At 53.5% G+C, this 22,189-nt stretch overlaps 1 protein-coding gene across 1 annotated transcript in view; it reads left to right on the top strand.

Moving 5' to 3' along the window:
• Positions 1-22,189, top strand: part of CACNA1S (calcium channel, voltage-dependent, L type, alpha 1S subunit) — a gene marked incomplete at its 5' end in the record, with an annotated part of 36,844 nt that overhangs the window by 1,526 nt on the left and 13,129 nt on the right. The window contains 26 exons of the mRNA XM_010024450.1: positions 3,639-3,778; positions 4,318-4,451; positions 5,007-5,159; positions 5,386-5,591; positions 6,127-6,230; positions 7,672-7,820; positions 8,766-8,847; positions 9,251-9,411; positions 10,028-10,253; positions 10,744-10,951; positions 11,214-11,334; positions 11,795-11,909; positions 12,018-12,111; positions 12,987-13,056; positions 13,285-13,417; positions 13,698-13,827; positions 14,548-14,607; positions 15,157-15,263; positions 15,684-15,771; positions 16,011-16,118; positions 16,903-16,955; positions 17,205-17,351; positions 17,611-17,812; positions 18,985-19,143; positions 19,465-19,575; positions 20,059-20,142. Of these exons, the coding sequence (XP_010022752.1) occupies positions 3,639-3,778; positions 4,318-4,451; positions 5,007-5,159; positions 5,386-5,591; positions 6,127-6,230; positions 7,672-7,820; positions 8,766-8,847; positions 9,251-9,411; positions 10,028-10,253; positions 10,744-10,951; positions 11,214-11,334; positions 11,795-11,909; positions 12,018-12,111; positions 12,987-13,056; positions 13,285-13,417; positions 13,698-13,827; positions 14,548-14,607; positions 15,157-15,263; positions 15,684-15,771; positions 16,011-16,118; positions 16,903-16,955; positions 17,205-17,351; positions 17,611-17,812; positions 18,985-19,143; positions 19,465-19,575; positions 20,059-20,142 (3,345 nt within the window). The remainder of the gene's footprint in view (positions 1-3,638; positions 3,779-4,317; positions 4,452-5,006; positions 5,160-5,385; positions 5,592-6,126; positions 6,231-7,671; positions 7,821-8,765; positions 8,848-9,250; positions 9,412-10,027; positions 10,254-10,743; positions 10,952-11,213; positions 11,335-11,794; positions 11,910-12,017; positions 12,112-12,986; positions 13,057-13,284; positions 13,418-13,697; positions 13,828-14,547; positions 14,608-15,156; positions 15,264-15,683; positions 15,772-16,010; positions 16,119-16,902; positions 16,956-17,204; positions 17,352-17,610; positions 17,813-18,984; positions 19,144-19,464; positions 19,576-20,058; positions 20,143-22,189) is intronic.

Consider the following 22,189-nt stretch of genomic DNA (forward strand, 5'->3'; position numbering starts at 1 on the left):
GTGGCAGTGAAGATGGTTTTTACTAATAAAGGGGTCACTGCTGGCAATGTGTTGTTAGGGCTTTTAAAACTAAAACCAAAAAACTAAAAAACCCCAAAAACTAAACACCCCCCCCCAAAAAAAAACCCCAAAACCAAAATAGGTCCACAGAGGACCTATAATTCCCTCCCACAGAGGAGGGGAATTAAACATACCCACAGAGATTTCATTCCTGGGGTGTTCACTCAGCCTCTGGTGTGCTGGGTTCGGTTTCTTCCCTGGTAAGGGAGCACAGCGGGGTTTGAAGGGTGCAGTTATCTCTAAAGAAGGAAAAACCCAATTGGAGCAGGTTGAGCACAGAAAGCAGGAGGTGAAGAGAGCAGGGATGGAGGCTTCCCACTGGGAGGGAGTTTGGGACTTGGCTGAGACCAGGATGCAAGGGCAGAGCTGCAGCATGTGGCAGTGTGTCACAACAGGGAGGTAACCTGACAGCAACCCGCCTTGCAGTGCTGCCAGACAGGGAATGATGCTGCCCAGGAAGAATCCATTGATGGGAGACAGGCAGGTGTGTGCTGAGTAATGTATGGAACTGCATCTTATTTACATTTATTGGATTATTTCTGCTGTGTCCTACTGGGGGAGTTTTCATCCTGTTGCCATGCCAACAGCCCTTTGGATCAGGAGCCTGGCAGCCCCAGGCTTCTGTTCTTTCATCCTTGCTCTCATGTCTCTGCCATCATGTTCTGGTGGCTTTGCAGGAGTAATCCCAGCTCAGAACTAAGCCAGACCCCCATCATCTTGGGATTTGGGCTCTGCATAGAGCCTGCAGGTAGTGCAACAAGTGCTTGTTGGAGATTCTGCAATGCATTTCATCTCTCCCTGTCCCTTTTGTAGTTGCCTCTTTTCATGGCCCAGTTCTCTCTGGAGAGAATTGAGTTTATTTAATAAGGACCTCGAAATTGTTGAGCAGGGGAAACTGAGTCACAGTACTTTGGCCAGCTGGGAGGCTTTATTCAAGTCCCACTCCCCTATTACCTGTGAGGAGACACTAGAGACATCACAGACTGGTTTGTGCTGGAAGGGACCTTAAAGCTCATCCAGCTCCAACCCCCTGCCATGGGCAGGGACACCTTCCACTAGAGCAGGTTGCTCCAAGCCCTGTCCAGCCTGGATGCAGGGCTCATTCTGGAGAGCCCTGCATGGCTGTGGAGCCTGGGAGCTGACACTGCTGAGCAGGCTGGAGCTGTTTCATGTCACATTGCATTGGCATGGTGCATAAAAAGGTTATCCCTGCGGCTCCGTGGCTCACTCGGCTCCCACAGGTCAAGTTACTCTGTGCCCCCTGACATGGTTGAAGCGTGTGTGTGTAGCAGCCTGGTGTGTTATAAAGACCTTCATCTTTTTATAGTGGCTTTTTGAAGACTGGGCTGTTCACACCCAATCCCAGATCTGCCAGGCAGCCCTGCCTCCCACCAGGGGTGAACGCTGCGAGTGACGTGGCTGCCCCATCCCTGGCAGTGTTCAAGGCCAGGTTGGACACAGGGGCTTGGAGCAACCTGCTCTAGTGGAAGGTGTCCCAGCCCGTGGCAGGGGTTGGAACTGGAGGAGCTTTAAGGTCCCTTCAAACCCAAACCACTCTGTGATTCTATGATGCTCAAATCATCCTGGGCATATGAAGTGGGTCTGCACCATGTGCACATGGTATAAAGTCTGCCAGGACAAAATATCCCTTAATTTCTTTGTGCTGGTATCTGGTGGCAGCAAATTTGCAGTGGGCTCACCCATGACTCCTGCATATACAGCAGGGGAGATACCCTACCACAACAGTGGCTGCTGGTGTGGCTCTGCAATCCTCTGTATCTGAAATGATCCTCACAATAGCTGTATTTCCACATCTGGGATTGCAAGGACAGGCTTTTGGGAACAGACTAGGGGCGATCTTTCACTGATAAGGCAGGGACATGAGCAGTGTTGAGTTGCCTTTGCTAAAACCTTGAAGACAAAGCCCTGATAACATCAATAATCACAATACTTAGGTCTCAGCTTTTACCATTGCTGCTCTCAGATCCAGCAAGGAACTGGCATTGTTATGGGTGACAGTCATACAGGGACACTTGGCATGGCCACTGTTTTCCAATGTGGTAATTGAGCCAGCAATGCTCCTGTCGGAGCCCTGGTTTCATAAACAGACAGCATTTTCCATTTGGCAAGCAGAGTGACCCTGGGAGGAAGGCTTGCTTGGAGCCCTGCAGCCTTCCCCACTGGAGACCTTCTTCCAGTTTGATCTCAGATGTTTCTGCCTTTCTGGGTGCAATTCCCTGCAGATCCCAAGCTGGGGTGCTCCTTGTCCTCCATGGGGTGCAGAGGGAGGAGAAGGGCCATGGAAAACTAGCAGTATAAATAACCCAGTCCACCTGGCTGCTTCAGAGGGATTTAATCCCAGTCTGGAAAGGGCCATTAGCAGCAAGGGCAGTGATTGTAGTGACAGACGGAACCAGGTGGGCACAGGCAGCTCTTGGTTGTGCTCCAGGGAAGGATGAGCTATTCCAAGCTCCCAGGCCAGCTTTAGCAGCTCGCTGTGCCAAGCAGATGCCTGGCACTAGACGGGAGCTCTTGAGCCCTTCCCTGGGAGCCCAGGGCACAAAGGAAGCCACGGTGCAGCTGGATTGTCCCTTGGTGACTGTGTGGTGTTTCCTAGACAGACCCAGCAAGCCCTCATCTGGGGAGGATGAGGACAAGGCATCAGTACTGCCCGCACAAGGAAGGCTGTGGGAGAACGCGAGGATGAGGCAGCAGAGAGGAGAACCAGAGACGTGCAGTGCCCTGGGCCAGGCACCTTTGGGTGCTGGGTTGGGAAGTGGTGGCTTTACTGGTGTAGTTTGTAAGAACGGGTGCCCACAGACCAGAAACATGGTCCTGACACTGAATGGAATGAGGAGATGATGCTGCAGGCCAGAGACTGGCGTGTGGTGGTGTCCTGGGTTCAGCTGTAGCAGTCACTTTTCTCCTTAGTAGCTGGTGCAGTGCTGGGGTTTTGACTTTGGCCTCAGAACAACTCTCGTAACACACCGATGTTTTTAGTAGTTGCTGAGTAAAGTTTGCTTCAACCAAGGACTTTTAGTCTCATGCTTTGCCAGGGAGGGGCACCAGAAGTCAGGAGGAAGCAGAGCCAGGACACCTGACCCAAACTGGCCAAAGGGCTATTCCACACCACAGCACATCATGCCCAGTATAGAAACTGGGGGGAGTCACCTGGGAGGCCCAGATCGCTGCTGGGTATTGGTCAGCAGGTGCTGAGCAATTGTATTCTCTCCCTTGTTATTTCTCTTATCATTATATTGGTGGTAGCAGTAGTGGTTTTGTGTTATACCTTAGTTACTGGACTGCTCTTATCTCAACCGTTGGGAGTCACATTTGTTTGATTCTTCTCCTCATCCCTCCGAGAGCAGGAGGCTGCGTGGTTCTGAGTTACTGGCTGGCCTTAAGTCACAACAGATGGCCAGGGTAGTGCTGCCATGCGGGGGGGGTCACAGGCTGGCTGGCAGCAGGGGCTGATCCAGACACAAGGCGGGAGGCAGACGTGCATGGTGGTGATACCGAGGGAGGTGCCAGTCTGCTCTAATGGAGCATCTTCTTCCTCTTGCCTTTCCAATCCCCAGGAGAAGATTGAATATGCCTTCCTGATCTTCTTTGCCATTGAGGCCATGCTCAAGATAATTGCCTATGGGTTTCTTTTCCATACGGATGCGTATCTCCGGAATGGCTGGAATGTGCTCGACTTTTCCATCGTGTCTCTAGGGTAATGCAAGGAGAGGAAGCTCCTGGTACTCAGCTTGTGTCAGGCCTGGTCCATAGCCCATCAGCTACATTGATTTTTCTAGTGACTGTAAGTGGGTTTGGGAGCAACTTCTAGGCTCAGTTCATGGCCTTCTCCCACGGACACCCTTTTCATGGCCTGACATCCCCTGGGATCCTTCTCTAACTTCCTCTATGACTCCTTCACGCCTCTTGGGTCTTCTTGCCCTGGAGAATGGGAGTAGCATGGGGTTCTCCAGGCTGTAGCACACAGGAAGAGGGCATAATGGGATGGGAGGGTCTCCATCTGCTCAGCTGTGAAGGTGGCACCCAATGAAGGGATGCCAGTAGTTGAACTTAGCCAAGAGCTGTGGTCCTGGCTAAGCACATCTGGCAGAATCATGTCCCTCCCTTTCCTCCCTGCAGAGTTCTGAACCCTCAGCACAGATGTCCTGGTCTCCATCCTTACACCCTTCTCTTTCTCCTTCTCTTCCCTTCTGCTTCTCCCCCTTCCTTGCCTGCTCTGTGCTCCGACTCTTTCAGGCTTATCACGATGACCCTGGAGAAGGTCAACGCAAAAGAGGGGGGGTCTTCAGGAGGAAAAGGCGGCTTTGATGTGAAGGCCCTGCGAGCATTTCGTGTGCTGAGACCCCTGCGCCTGGTGTCTGGAGTGCCAAGTGGGTGCTGGGTGCCCTGCCAGCATGAATGGATTGAACCCCTGTGCCTGGCCAGGGTGGGGGGCTGAGGGGCAGGTTTCTTCTTGCTGCTGGTTGAAGCCACAGGCTCACCCTTATCCCTGAGGATAAGCAAGTTTTCAAGACTGGGGATCTGCAGGTCGGCACACATTCAGCTCCCTCCGCGGCTCAGTGTCATCACCTTTGGGTGGCCACTGTGAAAGGGGCCAGGACATCACTCTATTTTCTCAGGGCAGGAATCTCCTTCTCTCGTAACTCATGTGAATACAGCCAGGATGAGAGCAACAGAGGATGGGGCAAAGGGAGGGGCATGAAGCAGCCTCCAGCACTGCCTGGAGTCTGGCTCTGCTGGGGTCTGCATAGGGGTAGAGGAAGGATTTCTTGCTTCAGAGATTTCAGTCCCAACCCACCTGTGCCCCTCGTCCCTTGGCACGGGGCGTTTCAGAAGCTGCTTGTCAGAGGGACTGGCAGGAATATAAGGTGCACCCAAAGCTGTTTAGGAAACAGTTGACCTCCTCTCTCTTCTCCTTGGTGCAGGCCTTCAGGTCGTCCTGAACTCCATCATCAAGGCTATGGTGCCCCTGCTCCACATCGCCCTGCTGGTCCTCTTCATGATCATCATTTATGCCATTGTCGGGCAAGAGCTCTTCAAGGGCAGGATGCACAAGACCTGCTACTACCTCGGGACAGGTAGGGCTGTGGCAGGGTTCAGTATGGCAGAAATGTCTTTGTGTGACTGCTGTGGGGGCCAGCAGTAAGTCTGGTCTGGCCTGGGAGTGTGGCAGGACCAAAGGATGTTTGGTATAGCACACAGCTTGGTGATGGGGTGTGAGGAGGTGGTAAAAGGGGACCCAGGAGTTGCTGGGACCTGCTCTACTTGACCTGCTGCTGCTCACACCATGGCTTTTCCCCTCAGATGTGATTGCCACGGTGGGATCAGAGAAGCCAGCCCCATGCACCAGCTCTGGCCATGGGCGCCACTGCACCATCAATGGCACCGAGTGCCGAAGCGGGTGGCCGGGGCCCAACAACGGCATCACTCACTTTGACAACTTCGGCTTTGCCATGCTGACTGTCTATCAGTGCATCACCATGGAGGGCTGGACAGAAGTCCTCTACTGGGTAGGCTCCAGCAGCGTGGATGTGGCGCTCAGCTCAGCAAAGGTTTTGCCTCAGAGTTGGGAATTCCCTCCAGAATACAGGACCCCAGAGCAGGCCTAGGTCTCTGCCAGTGAAAGATCCTGCCCCCGCCAAGCATCACCCCCCAATGTGCCAGGCAACGTCTCCTGCATCTCTGCAGATAGACAGGAGGGATGTTCCAGCTCCCACCTTTGTGAAGAGGTACAGGCCAGCACAGCAGTGGCTGGCTGGTGGATGCTCTTCCAGCAAAACCCCATGTTTTGCAGTCCTTGGGAGATTGTCTTGCTGAGGCTTAGGCATAGGGCTGATGTTTAAATCTGCTCCCAAAATGCTTGGGTCTGGCTTTACCTTTGCTGAAACCAGATGCAGAGTCCTAAGAAGCCAGTGCTCAGTGAGGTTTATCTGCTGTCATCCCAAGCACTCACAAAGCTCCCAGAGGCTGTTGAGGGGAGCCCTATAGTGGGACAGACAGCAACCAGTGTGTTCAGAATGCTTCATCTGCCTCTCTCCTTGCCAGGTAAATGATGCCATTGGGAATGAATGGCCCTGGATCTACTTTGTCAGCCTTATCTTGCTTGGCTCCTTCTTTGTTCTCAACCTGGTGCTAGGGGTGCTCAGTGGGTAAGTGCCCCCCTGTCCATTCTCTGTGCCAGCATGATCAGAGCGTGGCCACTGGCTAGTTTTAACTATACAAGAAGAAAGTCTGGAAAAGTTTCTGTTCCTTCTTTTTTTTTGGCATGCTTAGAAAGCCCGAGCTGTGGGTTGAGACCCTCATTCTCACTGGTACCTACAGCGCTGCCATCCTGTTGTGAGGGAAACACCTTTGATATGAATGCAAGGGATCCAAGAGGATTATTGTTAGTCTAATTAATGCTTCCACAGTCTCATCCAAATACAGTAATGAGCTATCATGTGTCTGGTTACAATGATCATAAGACTTCTATGCCAAATGACTCAATTATGGCTAATTCCCATAGTACAGTTAAAGCTGCCCTGCACAAAGTACCTCTGGTGCAATGCTCAACCTACTAAGCACTGATGTGGTGAGGTGCCAGCATACCAATGAGTGAGAGGAGCTTTTCTTCTCAGTTCTGTGTAGGCTCAGGGTCTTTTTTTGTATGTTTCAATCCTGTGTGTGCAAGTGCATCACACTCATCATCTCTAATTACCTGGATTTGTTAGTCCTTCTCTATGGCAAGAACCATACAACTGCACAAGGTTAAACCAAATTGGGTATTAATATGACTAAAGCAAAGCTCAAAACGACAAGACAGACCACAAGCACCTGCCCCTTGCATGAGGTTGGCTGTTACAGCAGGACAAGCTGGTTCATAGTCATCTGGTTCTGGTGTAAGTTGCAGGCACAGCAAAGTTCCTGATTATATTTTTTTGGAAATACAGCTTAATTATGCTTGAGATCAGGAAAATCCACACAAAGTCCTGAGACTTTGTGTGTCTGATTATTACTATAGTGTCTGAGGCCTATTACTAATACATGGTAACACCAGACTGGCTGGGTAGCAGCTCTACAGTCCTGCCATTGAAAATAAATGGATTTAAGATAGAATGAGAAGAGTAGGACCCCCCTGCATTGGCAGACTTGTCTTTTCCATGTTATGATGAAAAGAGTGTCCTGTTTACTTGCGATGTGATGAGCTCACCTTCCCCACATGGAGAGCTTGGATCAGCTTTCTCTGTCCGAGTGGGTGAGATCCCACATGCTGTAATCCTTAGCAGGGCTGGAGAACTCCTGCAGCCCCCAATGTCTAGCCTCAGTTGGCCTGTCCAGCCACAGCATCCTGCAGCAAGGAGCTCCCAAAGATCAGCCAGTGGTGGGGAAGAAACCCTGCCTGCCATCAGGCATCAGATGATGATCCCCCATCATCTTGAATCATGGAACAGGGCCAAGGAAGGTGAAGTCACTGGAGAAATCTACTGGTAGCACTGGGTTGGGGGGTGTTTCAGGCTTTTCTCTTTCTACAAGGCCTGGCACAGGGCTGTGGTATGTAACCTCCACACCACCCCTCTCCTGGGTCTCACTCTGCTGCTTGCCTTGTCCCAGTGAGTTCACCAAAGAGCGTGAGAAGGCCAAGTCACGCGGCACGTTTCAGAAGCTGCGGGAGAAGCAGCAGCTGGAGGAGGATCTCAAGGGCTACATGGACTGGATCACCCACGCTGAGGTCATGGACAGTGACCGGGCCAGGGGAGAAGGTACCAGGTCTTCTTGGTCAAAGACCCTTTGTGTGAGGGTTGGGTTCCTAACGCTGACCATCCTAGCGAGGTAGGGTACAGACCTCTGGAGAGCTCACAAAGACTCATTTTGCTTGAAAACCTATGAAAAAAAATGCTTTGACTTCTGCAGAACTGTTTCCTTCCTTCCTTCCTTTTGTTTTTCCTTTCCTGTATCATTTTATTGAATCTGACCCTAACTAACAAGAACTTGGCCCTCACCTCCCCCTTAACCACTGTGTTTAATATATGCAGACTACTAGCAAGACCTGGGTATCCTTTCACAAAATGCTCTTGGAGCAGCCATGAGAAGCCATGAGGAGCACGTGCAATTTCGGGTGCAGGGCAGAGAGCTGGGTTACTACCTCCAGCACTAACAGACACAGGAATTTCTTGCTGTTGCTTAACAGTTTTAATGGATTAGAAGTGGCTCAGAGTAGTGAATACACAGGCATCTACCCAAAAGCTCAGCAAGGTCTGCCACTCTGCCTGGTGAAATAACATTCGATGCCTCGAGCTGAGCAACAGATGTGTGCAAAGAGCCTTGGGAAACAGTAGGGAAAGATAAAATGCTGTTACAATCCTCCTCTTGTTCAGCATTTGCTCAGAACCACACCTGCTCCTAGTTTTCTCTGTGCTCGGAGTATCCCACACTAAGGGAGCCTATACACGCACAGCTGTCTTTTTTGGATGTGTCTCTGGGTTGCTGCTGCTTCTCTTGTTGCAGGGCAGATGTTCCTGGTGCCTCCTACTTGGTTGCACCTGATACTTTGTGCCCAAACTCTTGCTGCTGTCTCCCTGGGACAGCATTTCTTCATTTCACTTCTGATGGGGAAGCTCTTCCTGATGTGCTCCTGGGAGAGGTTCCCTCCCACACATTCTTCCCAGGGGCTCCAAGGTAAGCCTGGAACGTCATTTTCTCCTTAGGTATGATGCCATTGGATGAAGGAGGGTCAGAGACAGAGAGCTTGTATGAAATTGAGGGCATGAACAAGTGGATTCTCTACTTGTAAGTATGAACTTGCTGAACCATCTCCTGCTCTGCATGTGGGCTTGCACAGTTTCTCTCTTGCTGTCCTGGCTGGGCCAGGCTTTCTTGTCAGCCACTGGCTCCTGGGGGAGACCAGGGGCTGTGTGCTCAGGAGGAGATGCAAAACATGGAATTTTGTTCAGGTACTGGCAAAAAGCCACTTTTCAAGGTGAACAACCTCTTCACTTTGGTGCCAGGTTCTGAGCATCTTCTCGTGGCACATGCAGCATGTCTTGTGATTGAGTAGCTGGGCCTGCAGCAGACAGCCAGAGGCACCTAGTGCCAGGGGCAGGGTTATGTTCTCCAGCTCCTTCAAGGAAGGCCCAGGAGAAGGGAGCAGGACTTACTGCAGGCCCTGCTGACCCTTTGGCTTTTCCTGCAGCCGTCAGTGGAGGCGTTGGAACCGAATGTTTCGTAGGAAGTGCAGAGATGTGGTGAAGTCCAAGTTCTTCTACTGGCTTGTCATCCTGCTGGTGGCCCTGAACACCTTCTCCATTGCCTCCGAGCACCACTTACAGCCAGAATGGCTGACACAAGTACAAGGTGAGCAAAGAGCCTGGGCCACCCTGCTGAGACACGTGAACTCTTACGTGCATGCACAGGGCCTGTTGGATACACACAAACACAACCTGCACACAGGTGTGTGTACACCATCCCCACCGCACTGTCCCACAGCTGCACATCCGTGGTGTACACAGTTACACATGCACAGCATGTTCCTAGGGACGTGGGTTTGCATGGTGAGCACACATAGTGTTTACATTGGCACTTGTGCATGCATATCACACGCAAACACACATTGCCTGCACTCACACCACGCATGATCATGCGTGCAGTCACACTACCTGCACCCAAACACATGAAAACACACATAGACACGTGAGTCCAGCTGTACACACAGGTACACAGCTCAGCCATGCACATACACACACATGCACTGCCCAGTACACATGCACACCCTGCATGGACTCACATGCACTGCACTCGGACCCGTACAAGCACACAGTGGCTCATCACCCTCCTCCTCATCTCCCTCTCCTGTGTGCTCCCTGAGGAACAGCCTCTGTGGAGCTGAGCAGCACTGCCCTCCTTCCCTCGCTGCTGTGCCCTTCTGAGGTGAGGAGGTCCATGCTCTGATGGCCTGGCTCTCCTGCCCCAGACAATGCCAACCGGGTGCTGCTGGCCCTCTTTGTGGCTGAGATGCTGCTGAAGATGTATGCGCTGGGTCTGCGCCAGTACTTCATGTCGCTCTTCAACCGCTTTGACTGCTTCGTGGTGTGTGCGGGGGTCCTGGAGACCATCCTGGTGGAGCTCGATGCCTTGTCACCCCTGGGCATCTCTGTGCTGCGCTGCATCCGGCTTCTCCGCATCTTCAAGATCACCAGGTTGGGCAGGGAGCTCTGTGGGTGCTGGTGGGTCATGGTTCCCAGGCATCGCTGGCCTTGGCTCTGAGGAGGGCTGCAGCATGACCAGTGCTGGTAGTTCCTGGATGGAGGAACAAGGCCAAGCTGGGGATTTCTGTCTCCAGTACAGGGCAGGACTTGCAGGAGGTCCCCTGGGGTCCTTCTCTTGCTCTGGGCTATTGTAAATGGGCGTGCTGTAGGCCAGGACTCCAGGCTTCTCTGTGGCATCAACCCGCTGTGTGTTCATCCCTCTTCCCCCACTGCCTGCTGTGCCCCGTGCAGGCATCCTGCCTGTCACACCACATCTGGAGCTTCATTTCCACCTCTTGGGGGCTGGCTGGAGCAGTCTCAGTGCTCAGCCTGTCAGTGGTGCTGGTTCAGAGCCCCCTTGCTGGGCTGCCAGTGTATTCCCTGCACCCACCTGGTCCTGTCCACAGTCTTCCCAGCTCCTTCACCTCCTGTCTCTCCCCAGGTACTGGACATCCCTGAGCAACCTGGTTGCCTCCCTGCTCAACTCAGTCCGCTCTATTGCCTCCTTGCTCCTCCTTCTCTTCCTCTTCATCATTGTCTTCGCACTGCTGGGTATGCAGCTCTTTGGGGGCAAGTTTGACTTTGAGGACATGCAAGTGCGGCGCAGCACATTCGACAACTTCCCCCAGGCCCTCATCAGTGTCTTCCAGGTATGGGGCTGTGGGAAGTGTAGAGGGAGGCTGGAGGATATCTCTTCTGGGCCATGGGTGTCCTGGCAAGAGCTGGGGCTTAGAGAGATGTGGTCTTGTGGGAGGTGATGTGGCTTTGGAGTGGGGAAATGTGGGGTCATGAGCAGGTGTAGGGCCGAGCAGGGAGGTGGGATGTGGTTTGGCCATGGGGCTGTAGGGGCTGTGAGGGTTTGGTGCTGGAGCCATAAGGGCTCTTGAGTCCCTGTTTCTGCTCTGCTCCCAGATCCTGACCGGGGAGGACTGGAATTCAATCATGTACGATGGAATCATGGCCTACGGGGGGCCGTCCTTTCCTGGCATGCTGGTCTGCATCTACTTCATCATCCTCTTCGTTTGTGGGAACTGTATCCTCTGCCTGCTGAGCCAGGCCCAGGCTCCCTGTACCCAGCCCCACAGGTCAGCTACACAGGACTGTGAAGGGGGAAAGATGGGTCTTCCTTAAGCTTTTCAAGCGCTTGCCTTAAGCTTTTCGGTTCTGAACAGCAGAGGGACAAACCACAGGCTTCAGGGCTTGCACTGGTGGTGGCTGGGGTCTGGAGTCTGGAGAAAAGGACCCCATGGAGCAGGTTTGGATGAACATCAGTCATAGATTCAGCCACCAGTCAATGCAGTAACAAGACTTTGCTAACACAGAGAGAGGGCAGCCAGCCCAAAGCTCAGCACTCACAAGGATAGGTGCAGGGTTGGGGATCACCAGCCAAGGGTTTTCTCAAGGGCTCAACCCCAGGAAGGTTCCTCAGAGCACAGCTCTGGCCTCACCCTCCAAACAGGAACCAAGTTCATGTCCTTAGTGCTGTCCTCCAGATATCCTCCTCAATGTCTTCTTGGCCATTGCAGTTGATAATTTGGCTGAGGCTGAGAGCCTGACCTTAGCCCAGAAGGCTAAAGCAGAGGAACGCAAGCGGCGGAAGATGTCCAGGTGAGTGCTGCAATCCCTGTCCAGGTGCTTTGGTGTGAGGGGACAGAACAGCATTGCCCATGCCCTTGCCCAGAGTTCAGTTCCTGCTCTCCCCTCCTCTCCACTCAGACATTACCCAGAGAAGTCTGAAGATGAGAAGCAGATACTGGCAAAGAAGCTTGAGCAGAAAGCAAAGGGAGAAGAAATTCCCACAACAGCCAAGGTCAGTGCTGGGGGGTCTGGGCCTTGGGGAGCTCCTGATGAGGGACCAGGCTCCTCTCAGCAGCCAGGAGTGACAAGGCTTAGAGCCAGCCTGGGTCTGGACTCCTCTGGGCCAGAATTACTCCTCACCTTAGCATCCTCTGGTGATGGGGGTTCTCTAGGCCCAGGCAGGACATGTTACCTGGTGAAACAGGCCCATTGCTGGGTATCCTTTTCCTCTGATTCATTTCCTTGGCCACAGCCAGAGGATGGGCTGCTGCACATCAGTGTGGAGGGGAGCAGAGCATGTCAGCAGCCTCCTGGGCCTCTCTTATGCTCACACCAGCATTCCCTGTCTGCAAACTCCTCTATTCAGCTGTGCTGAGATGCCTCTTGATAAGCATCTTTCCAGAGATGCCCTATGAGAACTCACTCAGGACTTAGCCCCATGTCTTATTCCACCCACAGTGTAGGTGCATGGCCCCAGGCTCTTGCCCAGCACATATTCCCCTGTCCCATTCTCTTGGTATTGCTTTTTGCTGAGATTGCAGCATCCCTGAGGTGTTTCCCCTCACCCTGCTCCATCCTGGGCCACTCAGGAGTTAGCCCCATGTCTTATTCCACCCATAGTGTAGGTGCATGGCCCCAGGCTCTTGCCTAGCACATATTCCCCTTGGTATTGCTTTTTGCTGAGATTGCAGCATCCCTGAGGTGTTTCCCCTCACCCTGCTCCATCCTGGGCCAGGACTCCATGTGCTTGGTGCTGTATGGGCACCAAGAGGCACTGCTTGCCCACATGGCTTCCAAGATGACAGAGTCTGGCCAACAAGCCACATTTGGCAGCAGCACTGGCACACACAGCTGCATGTCCTCCTCTCTCTCTTTCTCTTATTTCAGTTAAAAGTGGATGAATTTGCATCCAGCGTCAATGAGATCAAAGACCCCTACCCTTCTGCTGACTTCCCAGGTAAGACTTGTCCCTGGCAGGGCAGCAGGAAGGCTGGTGTGGCACTGCAGAGGGATGCTGCCAGTACACTGGCTGTGAGGGGCAAAGGATGTGGTGACCTTCTGCCAGCCTTGCAGGACTGAGGTCCTTCTGGCACAGATGCCAGATCAGGGTCAGAGGATTGCCCATAAGGTCACATTCCCTTTCTGAGTGATTCTTTCCTTTTCCCTCCTTGTGGCCACCCTGCAGGTGACGATGAGGAAGATGAGCCAGAAATTCCCCTGAGCCCTCGGCCACGTCCCCTTGCGGAGCTACAGCTGAAAGAGAAGGCGGTGCCCATGCCTGAAGCCAGCTCCTTCTTCATCTTCAGCCCAACCAACAAGTAAGCAGTGACCCTTCTCCCTGCACTGTGCAACCAGGCCTGGGTACCTCCGGCACTGACCCTTCCCAATGGCATCCTACTTATGTGTAACAGCTGGGCCTGAAGGGAGCCAGCTGACTGGGAAGTCTACTCTGTGGAAGGGCTGGAAAGGATATCCTTTCATGCCTAGGGCCTTCCTGTCCTCAAGGTTTAGCCATAACCCTCTTCCCAGGCTCCCATGGCCCTATCTGCTATCCCTCTGGCCCCTTGCAGCATCTCATGCCATTCCTGTCCCTGGCAGGTTTCGGATGCTGTGCCACAGGACTGTCAATGCTACCTGGTTCACCAACTTCATCCTGCTCTTCATTCTCCTCAGCAGCATCTCGTTGGCAGCTGAGGATCCCATCCGTGCTGAGTCCTTCCGCAACCAGGTGCCCATGTAGCTGTGGAGGGTTGGGATGGGTGGGAGAGACCTCTTGGAGACGCTCAGATCCCCATTAAGTAGAGACCTGCTTGGCAGATGTCATGTCTAGGCAGGTAGTTGTGGTTTCTCCCTGTGGGAGAGCAATACACTCTGGGAGGAGAGGCTAGCTGTGTTCTCCATTCTGGGAGAGTTTTTACTGCTCCATGTCTCACTTTACTTCTAGGTGAAGAGATCCACCTGACAGGGTGTGTGAGATTGCCTTGGTTGAAGGCTGTGGTGGCTTATCTGGGATAGGGACATCCTGCGAGGTGGCAAACTGGTGTGTGCAGCACCCTGAAATGCTTCTGGCATGGAGCAGTGGTAGCCACAAGTCTATCCACATGAGGCACAAATGGGTCTGCACCCATTGTGTCTGACAAGGGATGGGGTGTCTCAGCTGGGAGCTTCTCAGGCCACTTTTAGGGATCAGGTGCTTTCAGGTGAATCAGGTCAAGCCTCACTCATTGGAAACTGATAGCTGCAGGTTGGATCATGCAGTTGAGAGTATCAGCAAAGCTGAGGGAAGTTAAGGAGTCCTCTTGACACTGGGTTTGCAGACTCTGTCAACTAGATGGGTTCCCCAGTCCACAGAGTGGGGGCCAAACCCCCAGTACCAGGATGTGTGAACACACTGTAGCCTTTCCCATATCACCCACATCTCATCCAGTTTTGGTGCTTCTGTCTCCAGATCCTTGGATACTTTGACATTGGTTTCACCTCTGTCTTCACAGTTGAAATTGTCTTGAAGGTGAGTCCCTCTGCCCTGTGCATGACTCAGTGCATGCATCTAGACTGTTCTGGCCATGGGCACTTGGGTTCTTTGGGTGCAAGCTCAAGGTCCCAGCGAGGAGAAGCTGCCAGCTGATCCTCACAACCCAGAGTTTATGCAGTCTGGGTGGTGTATGACCTGTCCCAGCAGCTATAGTCCCCTCCAGAGAGGTCACCTGTGCTGAGACAGGGACAGGAGGGCCATGGCACCAGCAGTTTTGTTCTGACATGCTCCATTGAGAAAGCAATGGGAACACATGGAGTAAAACAGTAATTCAAGCAGCTGCTGCATGTTGCTCCTGCTCCAAGTCTCTTTTCTCTTTAATTTGCTGTATGACTGGAAGTGTTTTGTCGCCAGTACAGAGGATTTCAGCTGAAGTCAGCTTCCTGCCTGGTTGCAGAGGTCTGAGCAGGATAAGGTCCCCAGGCCCTGGGAGAAGCCCCTTGTGCCCATTCTGCCCCAGGGCTGTGGAGGGACCATGCCCCCGAGCCCTGCCTGGCTTCTCTCCTAACTGCTTCTGCTCCCCAGATGACAGCTTATGGTGCTTTCCTGCATAAAGGCTCCTTCTGCAGGAACTCATTCAATATCCTGGACTTGCTCGTGGTCGCTGTGTCCCTCATCTCCATGGGAATTGAGTAAGCACTTCCACGCTTGGCAGGGTGGGCACTGCTCAGTTCATCCTGGCAGGGCAGCTGGGGTGCTGCTCCATCCTCTGTGCTGGATGGAGAAGGAGCAGCCAGCCCAAGGGCTGGGCATTAGCTCCTGTGTTAATGCCCACAAAGCCATGCTTAGGGGGATAGGGCATGGACAATGGGGAGGCAGGAAGGCTCACTCCTGGAGTGTCAAAGGGTAGGAATTCAATTTGGAGCTGCCTTCTCCAGCTGCCAGTGTCCCTTGGCCTTATGTGGAGTGACGACATAGTAATATATATGTCTCTGCCATCCCTTGCCCCTCATCCCTGCTCCCAGCCTGGCCTCTGTGGCTGCTTTGTGGGGCTGTGCCAGCCTGGCCTGGGCAGGGGAATCGCCCCATCTCACCTCTGCTTTCTTCCTCAGGTCCAGTGCCATCTCAGTGGTGAAGATCCTCCGGGTGCTGAGGGTACTGAGGCCTCTGCGAGCCATTAACAGGGCAAAGGGGCTGAAGGTAAGAGGGAGGCTAGGGGTCCTCAGCCCATGGGAGTCCTCCTAGGAGGCTATGTTGCAGACATCATGCCCTGTGGGGCCAAGAACCCAATTCCCACTCCCTTGCCTGTGGGATGGGGTGTGCCCCATCCCTGTTTTTGGCAGGCTTCCACTCTTCCTGAGGCCCGTCCCTGCAGTGAGAGGGTGTGGGACACGCAGCAGGGGCTTGCCTCACATGTGCCTTGTCCTTGACCTCTGCAGCACGTGGTCCAGTGCGTGTTCGTGGCCATCAAGACTATCGGTAACATTGTGGTCGTCACGACATTGCTGCAGTTCATGTTTGCCTGCATTGGGGTCCAGCTCTTCAAGGTGAGAGGTGTCCCAGATGGGCAGGAGAGATGTTCTGCTCAGACACATCCTCTTCTAGTCATAGTCCTTGGGGTGGTGTCTCCCAGTGTTGAGATCAGCACAGGCCATACTCTGTGCTCTGCAAAAAGACTTGCCTGCACCAGACCATCCTGCAGAAGAGCCTGCAGTGGAGGGCAGGAAACACCCAGGATACCATCAGGTCCAGACAGTACATGTAAAGGGGCCAGGGAGTGCCTCAGTTTCCCCTTTCTAAGGTGGTGAGTGCTTCTGACTTCCTCTGTTCTTTGGATGTGAAGTGTGTTCTTTACACAGTACCACGCTTTTGCTCTGGGCCTTGGCTGCTCCAAGACAGAACTGGCCTTGGCTGGACTCAGAGTTGTTCTAATAACTGGGCTGAAACTCCCAGCCAACTTGGGGAGAGCTTTCAGGACACCCTGCAGACTGAGCAGAGCTGTCAGCATACCTTAACTTTTAGTTAATTCTATGATTCCTGCTTTCTTCCCTATTTCCCAAATAGTTGGCTCCCAGATGGGATGAGCTAGATGGGTCTCAGCTCAGGGCCCTAGATTTGTTCCTGTCGTTAAGTAATGTTTAGTCTTAGCCTGGGATTGACCCCAGGCTCCTGAAACACCCTGTGAATGGTGTTTGTTGGTGTGCAGAGCAGTGAAGCCAGTGGTAGTGCAAGGCAGAGGCCAGAGTCAGCATGAACCAAGGTGGGAACTAACAGGGTGGGCTTCTGAATCCCAGCAAAATCATTGCCTCTTCTGACCTCTGTTAAATGCAGGGCAAGTTCTATAGATGCACAGATCCATCCAAGCTGACGGAGAAGGAGTGCAGGTAAGAGCTCTCTTGCAGCTCAGCCTCAAAATGGGGAGCAGGGGGCTGGTGGGGGCCATTCTTGATGGGGATGTTGCATCCGAAGAGTGTAGCTGAGGTCTCATGCTGTTCTCCCTCCCTCTGGGGTAGATATGAAATAAGCACAGGGCTGTCCTCCCCTCCCAGTGATCAGAGAGCCCTGGTCCAGCACTGCAGTAGGTGAGCTGAAGGGGGGCCTGCCTGGTGACCACCACATCCCTTCTGCTGCAGGGGTTACTTCATCAACTACGTGGACGGGGACCCCACGCAGATTGAGCTGCAACAGCGTGTCTGGTTGCACAACAACTTCCACTTCAACAACGTATTCTCAGCCATGATGTCCCTTTTCACTGTCTCCACCTTCGAGGGCTGGCCAGAGTGAGTCTGGGGCCTCCTGAGGGGTTGGTCTGTGGTGGGAGCACATCACTGCTGCAGGCATTTACCATGGTAAAGAGCTGCCCAGGCTGAGGAGCAGGGCTAGCCATGCTGGCAGCGGCTGGGGGGGTCCAACAAGGTCATCCCAGCAGCACTGTGCCACTGATCTGAGATGCCCCTAGAGCTCTTCATAACCTTCAAAAGGAGAAACGGTCTTTCCAACCTAATTAGGGTCTCTGTTGCCTCGCTTTCCCTCCTGTAGGCTGCTATACATGGCCATTGACACTAATGCTGAGGATACAGGCCCCATCTACAACTACCGGGTGGAGATTGCAATGTTCTTCATCATCTACATCATCCTCATTGCCTTCTTCATGATGAATATCTTTGTGGGCTTTGTCATTGTCACCTTCCAGGAGCAAGGGGAGAATGAATACAAGAACTGTGAGCTGGACAAGAATCAGGTAATGGGACTCCTGGGACAGGGCAAGTTGGGCCAGCACTGGATCTGGCACTGCTGGGGCAGATGAGTTGAACCTGGACCAGGTCTGGTCACTGCTGGGACAGAGTCAGCTGGACCCATGCCTGGCACAACACAGACCTTCCAAGGGAAGGGCAGAGTGGACCAGAACCAGGGAGTGGGCCTTCTAGTGCAGGTAGGGTGCCCAGACTGGGCTGGAGCAGAGGGTTGCACCCAGATCTGGCCTCCATAGAACAAAAATTACATGGATGTACTGGAGTGAGTACAGCAAAGGACCTCTGAGATGACTGAAGGTCTGGAGCATCTGTCCAAGGAGAGGTCAAGAGCTGAGTCTGGTGTTGAGAAGGCTCATGGGGATCCTGCCTATGTGTATACCTATGGGGAGGGTGTAAGAAGATGAAACCAGACTCTTTTCAGTTGTGCCCAGTGACACAAGAAGAGGCACAAAGAAGAAAACAAGAAACTCCATTTAAACATAAACCCCACTTTTTTATGGTGGGGGTGGTTAAGCACTGGAACAGGTTGCCCAGAGAGATTGTGAAGTCTCCAACTTTGGAGGTATTCAAACCAAACTGGACACAGTCCTGGGCAGCTTGGTGTAGCTGGCCCTGCTTTGGGCAGGGAACTTCAACTAGACCATCTCCAGAGGCACCCCTGGCTGTCATGCTGTGGTTCTGGCTGGGGATATCAAGGTTGAAAGAAGCAGAAGTGAGACCAGCACTGGGAGAGGACATGGCACATGCTGGGGAGGAGCAAGCAAGCCTGCAGAGACGTCATGGGCACCTTGACATGAAGGTGCTGGGCGTGATGTGAGCTGCACATGAACCCAACAGAGATGGCCCTGGCCTGCTGGGGAGGGAAGAGCCTGTTTGGCACCTCTCAGGTGCAGGGGGAAAACCCAGTGTCCCCTTCACCTCTGGTTCATGTGATGTCTTCAGGCTGCTCTTGGCCAGGCTTGAAAGGCCAGTGATAGGCAGGCTCAGGACTGGAGGGCACAGCATGGCAACCTTTGAAGCCAAGCAGTGGCTTTGGAAACCTGGTCCCCTGTGGGTGCTCTGGAGGTGTGTTTGCAGAAAGCACAGCAAGTACCTGAGCCAGGCCTGTGCCTGTGCCCCTGGCACTGCCCTGGGCTCACATCTGCCCTCCCTTCCCCAGCGCCAGTGTGTGCAGTATGCGCTGAAGGCTCGCCCGCTGCGGTGCTACATCCCCAAGAACCCCTACCAGTACCAGATCTGGTATGTGGTCACCTCCTCCTACTTTGAGTACCTCATGTTCTTCCTGATCCTGCTCAACACCATCTGCCTGGGCATGCAGGTAAGGGGCACAGTGCTCACCATGGGTGGTGGAGGGATGTCCACAACAGCAGCAGGTCAGCTACCTCCAGGATTGCTTCTGGGGGAGAGATCTTTCCTACACAACAAAGCTTGTGGTGTGTGCTCAGCAGCGCTGGGGCAAAGTGGGGGTGGTTGGATGTGGGGAGCTCAGAGAAGGGGCTGCATGGGGGAAATTTCCTTTCTGCTGAGCGTTGATAAGCCATAGCCGTGGAAGGGGGTTCTGTATCCAGCACACACCTCTTGAGCTCACAACAGAGACTGAACCTGCAACAGCTTAACGTGGCTCCTTCTGCCTTCTCAGCATTACAACCAGTCTCCAGAAATGAACCATATTTCAGACATCCTCAACGTGGCCTTCACCATTCTCTTCACCCTGGAGATGATCCTCAAGCTCATGGCTTTTAAAGCCAAGGTAAGGGGAGAGCATGGTCCAGAGAGCAGAAGAGGGCCTCAGGCCAGGCCAGCGGGAGTCCATTTACCCTGCATTTGGCATCACTTAAGTACGAGCACCCCCAGGCCTGCAACTGCAGAGAACTCCTTGTGAGACTCTTGGGGACCCCATGCACAGGACCTGCTCTGGAAGGACTACTGTTTGTCAGGGCTACCCTTCCTAGCCACATCCAACCCAAGCCAGCCAGCCACTGTTGCCATCTTCAGGGTCACTGGTGTCACCACCTTGATCTGACCCTCCTCATCTCCTACTACTGTGAGATAGGTCCAAACAACTGAATAGTGGGTACAAGGTCTGACCACCATCCCTTCTTCTGGCTCTCCCTGAGGTGCCAGAGGTAACCGATGATCCTTTTGGTACTCCTCCTTCTGGGCTCCAGCGTCTCTCTCCTCCTTGATTTAACCCTTGGATATTCACTCTTCTCCTCTGGCTCTTCCCTGACAGGGCTACTTTGGGGACCCCTGGAACGTCTTTGACTTCCTCATAGTGATTGGCAGCATCATTGATGTCATCCTCAACGAGATTGACGTAAGTGTTGGGCTGCTCCTGCTCCTGCAGCACCGCTGCCAGCACCCACCTGAAGCTTTGCCCTGTGGCGAGTGCTCCTGTCCTCTGAGATCCTGTGGAAAACAGTCTACTCACTCAGGACTGGACCACAAACAGCAGGAAAAAGGGTTCCCCCAGCTCCCTGCACCCACGGGACACTGCTGTCCCATGCCAGGAGAGGGTCAGGCACATCAAATTGCAAGGCGTTTGCTTTGTGTGTGTCTCTTTATACAGGGATCCATCCATGTACACATCCTGGCTGGGTATGTGTGCATGTGTGTACTTCAGGCACTTTTCCAGAGCTCTACACCATATAACCTGCGTGGCTGGGTGGCTGCAGGCAGTGGCTATATGGGAAGGGCTCTGCTGGGAGCATTTTCAGAGCAGTGCTGGGCAGCCACTGTGCCACTGCCTTTCATAGCACTGGGACATCCACCCCCCATGTCTGGCACTGAAAATGGCCCTCTGCACCAGGAGGTCATGGGCTGTATTTAGCAGATGTGATGGTAACCCTAGAAGCAGCTGTAGGACGGGGTAGGTTCTAGATTAACCCTCTCTAGTGACTTTGCATGCTGTCTCCTTGCAGAAACAGGGCTGTGCCTGGCAGAGCTGCTGCCACTGCCACCCCTGTGCAGGGTGACCTGCAGCCGTTCTCTGTGCTGAGGAGGAAAGGGTGTTTAGGGGCCCTTGGTGGCAGCCACCTTCTTCTCTGGAGGGTGGTCCAGGCCTCACAGAGCTGGGATGAGCAAAACTATTCGCTTTCCTCCCTGTGACAGCAACATGTTCCTCTCTGCACAGCCCTGCACGCTGATACCGCTGTCCTTCAGCCTCTGGGCTTCTCAGCCTTGATGAGCTCCCAGATCTCATGCCAGTGCCAGCAGCTCCTATCTGTCACCAGGTCCTCCAGGACCCCACCGTTGGTCCCCCAGCACCTGTGACCTGGTTTCCCATTGTCTGTAGGGTATAATTTCCTGGTGAGCTACCTCCTTCACCATCCTGTTGTCACTCAACAACTAAGTTCAAAGGGTGTTTTAGGCCCTGCACTGGGCAAAGATGTTCAGTCCCTGTGGAACAAGAGACCAGGTCAGTTGGCAGATGCCAAAGTGCTGCTGTGCTTGGTCAAGGGCCTGTGGGGATGCCCAGGGACATAGGTCAAAGGCACCCAGAGGAGCCCAGTGCCCTGGCTGGGCTGGCAGGGACTGACCAGGCACTTGCACACCTCTGGCAGTGGCAGGGCTGTGCAGGAAGGCTGGGCAAGATCTCAAGAATGGTCCTATATGGCCTGAGCTTCCCTGGTCTCCCCCAGGTCTGGGTGCTGGGGTCACTGGGAACACTGGTCTCCCTCCCAGTCTCCCAAGCTCTTCAGGGGCCTCTGTCACAGGCAGATCTGCTCTGGCAGGTCTCGTGCCCCAGTAACCCTCTATGCCCCCTCCTGAGAGCAGAGCTCCTCGTGGCAGCCTCACCTTTCCTCCATGTGCTTTCTTCTCCATCCAGCCCATATCTCTCCCAGCATCACCAGGTTTTCCCAGCCATCTGGTGATATGTAGGGGGATTAGGAGGCAGGGGGGAAACCTTCCTTACTGGTAAGTCCTCCTCCATGCTGAGAGGTGAGTGCAAGTTGGGTCTGTTTGCAACCCTTGCACCCATCATAGCTCGCCCAGCTGCTGCAGGAGTGGTGGGCAACACCTTGCAGCATGGTGGCACTTGGGCATGCACTCTGGTTTGCAAAGTCTGTCCGCTCATGTCGTTCCATTCTACCTCTTTTCTCCTCCCTCATGTCTCTCTGTGTGTGGCTGCCAGGGTGAAGTGGTGGGGAGAGCTGTGCTGTCAGGAGTTCTCTGCTGGCCACCACAGCCAGGTCCTCACAGCTCTTCAGTCGCAGAATCATAGAATCAACCAGATTGGAAAAGACCTTTAAGATCATCAAGCCCAACCTTTAACCCAGGACTGCCAAGTCCACCATGATCATCGAGTTCCCCCAAAGCCCAGGGCTATTGAGGGATCTGAGGCAGGAGGTAGGTAGGGATGG

The sequence above is a fragment of the Nestor notabilis genome, unplaced genomic scaffold (assembly GCF_000696875.1).
Source record: "Nestor notabilis isolate BGI_N333 unplaced genomic scaffold, ASM69687v1 scaffold9891, whole genome shotgun sequence".
Lineage (NCBI taxonomy): Eukaryota > Metazoa > Chordata > Aves > Psittaciformes > Psittacidae > Nestor > Nestor notabilis.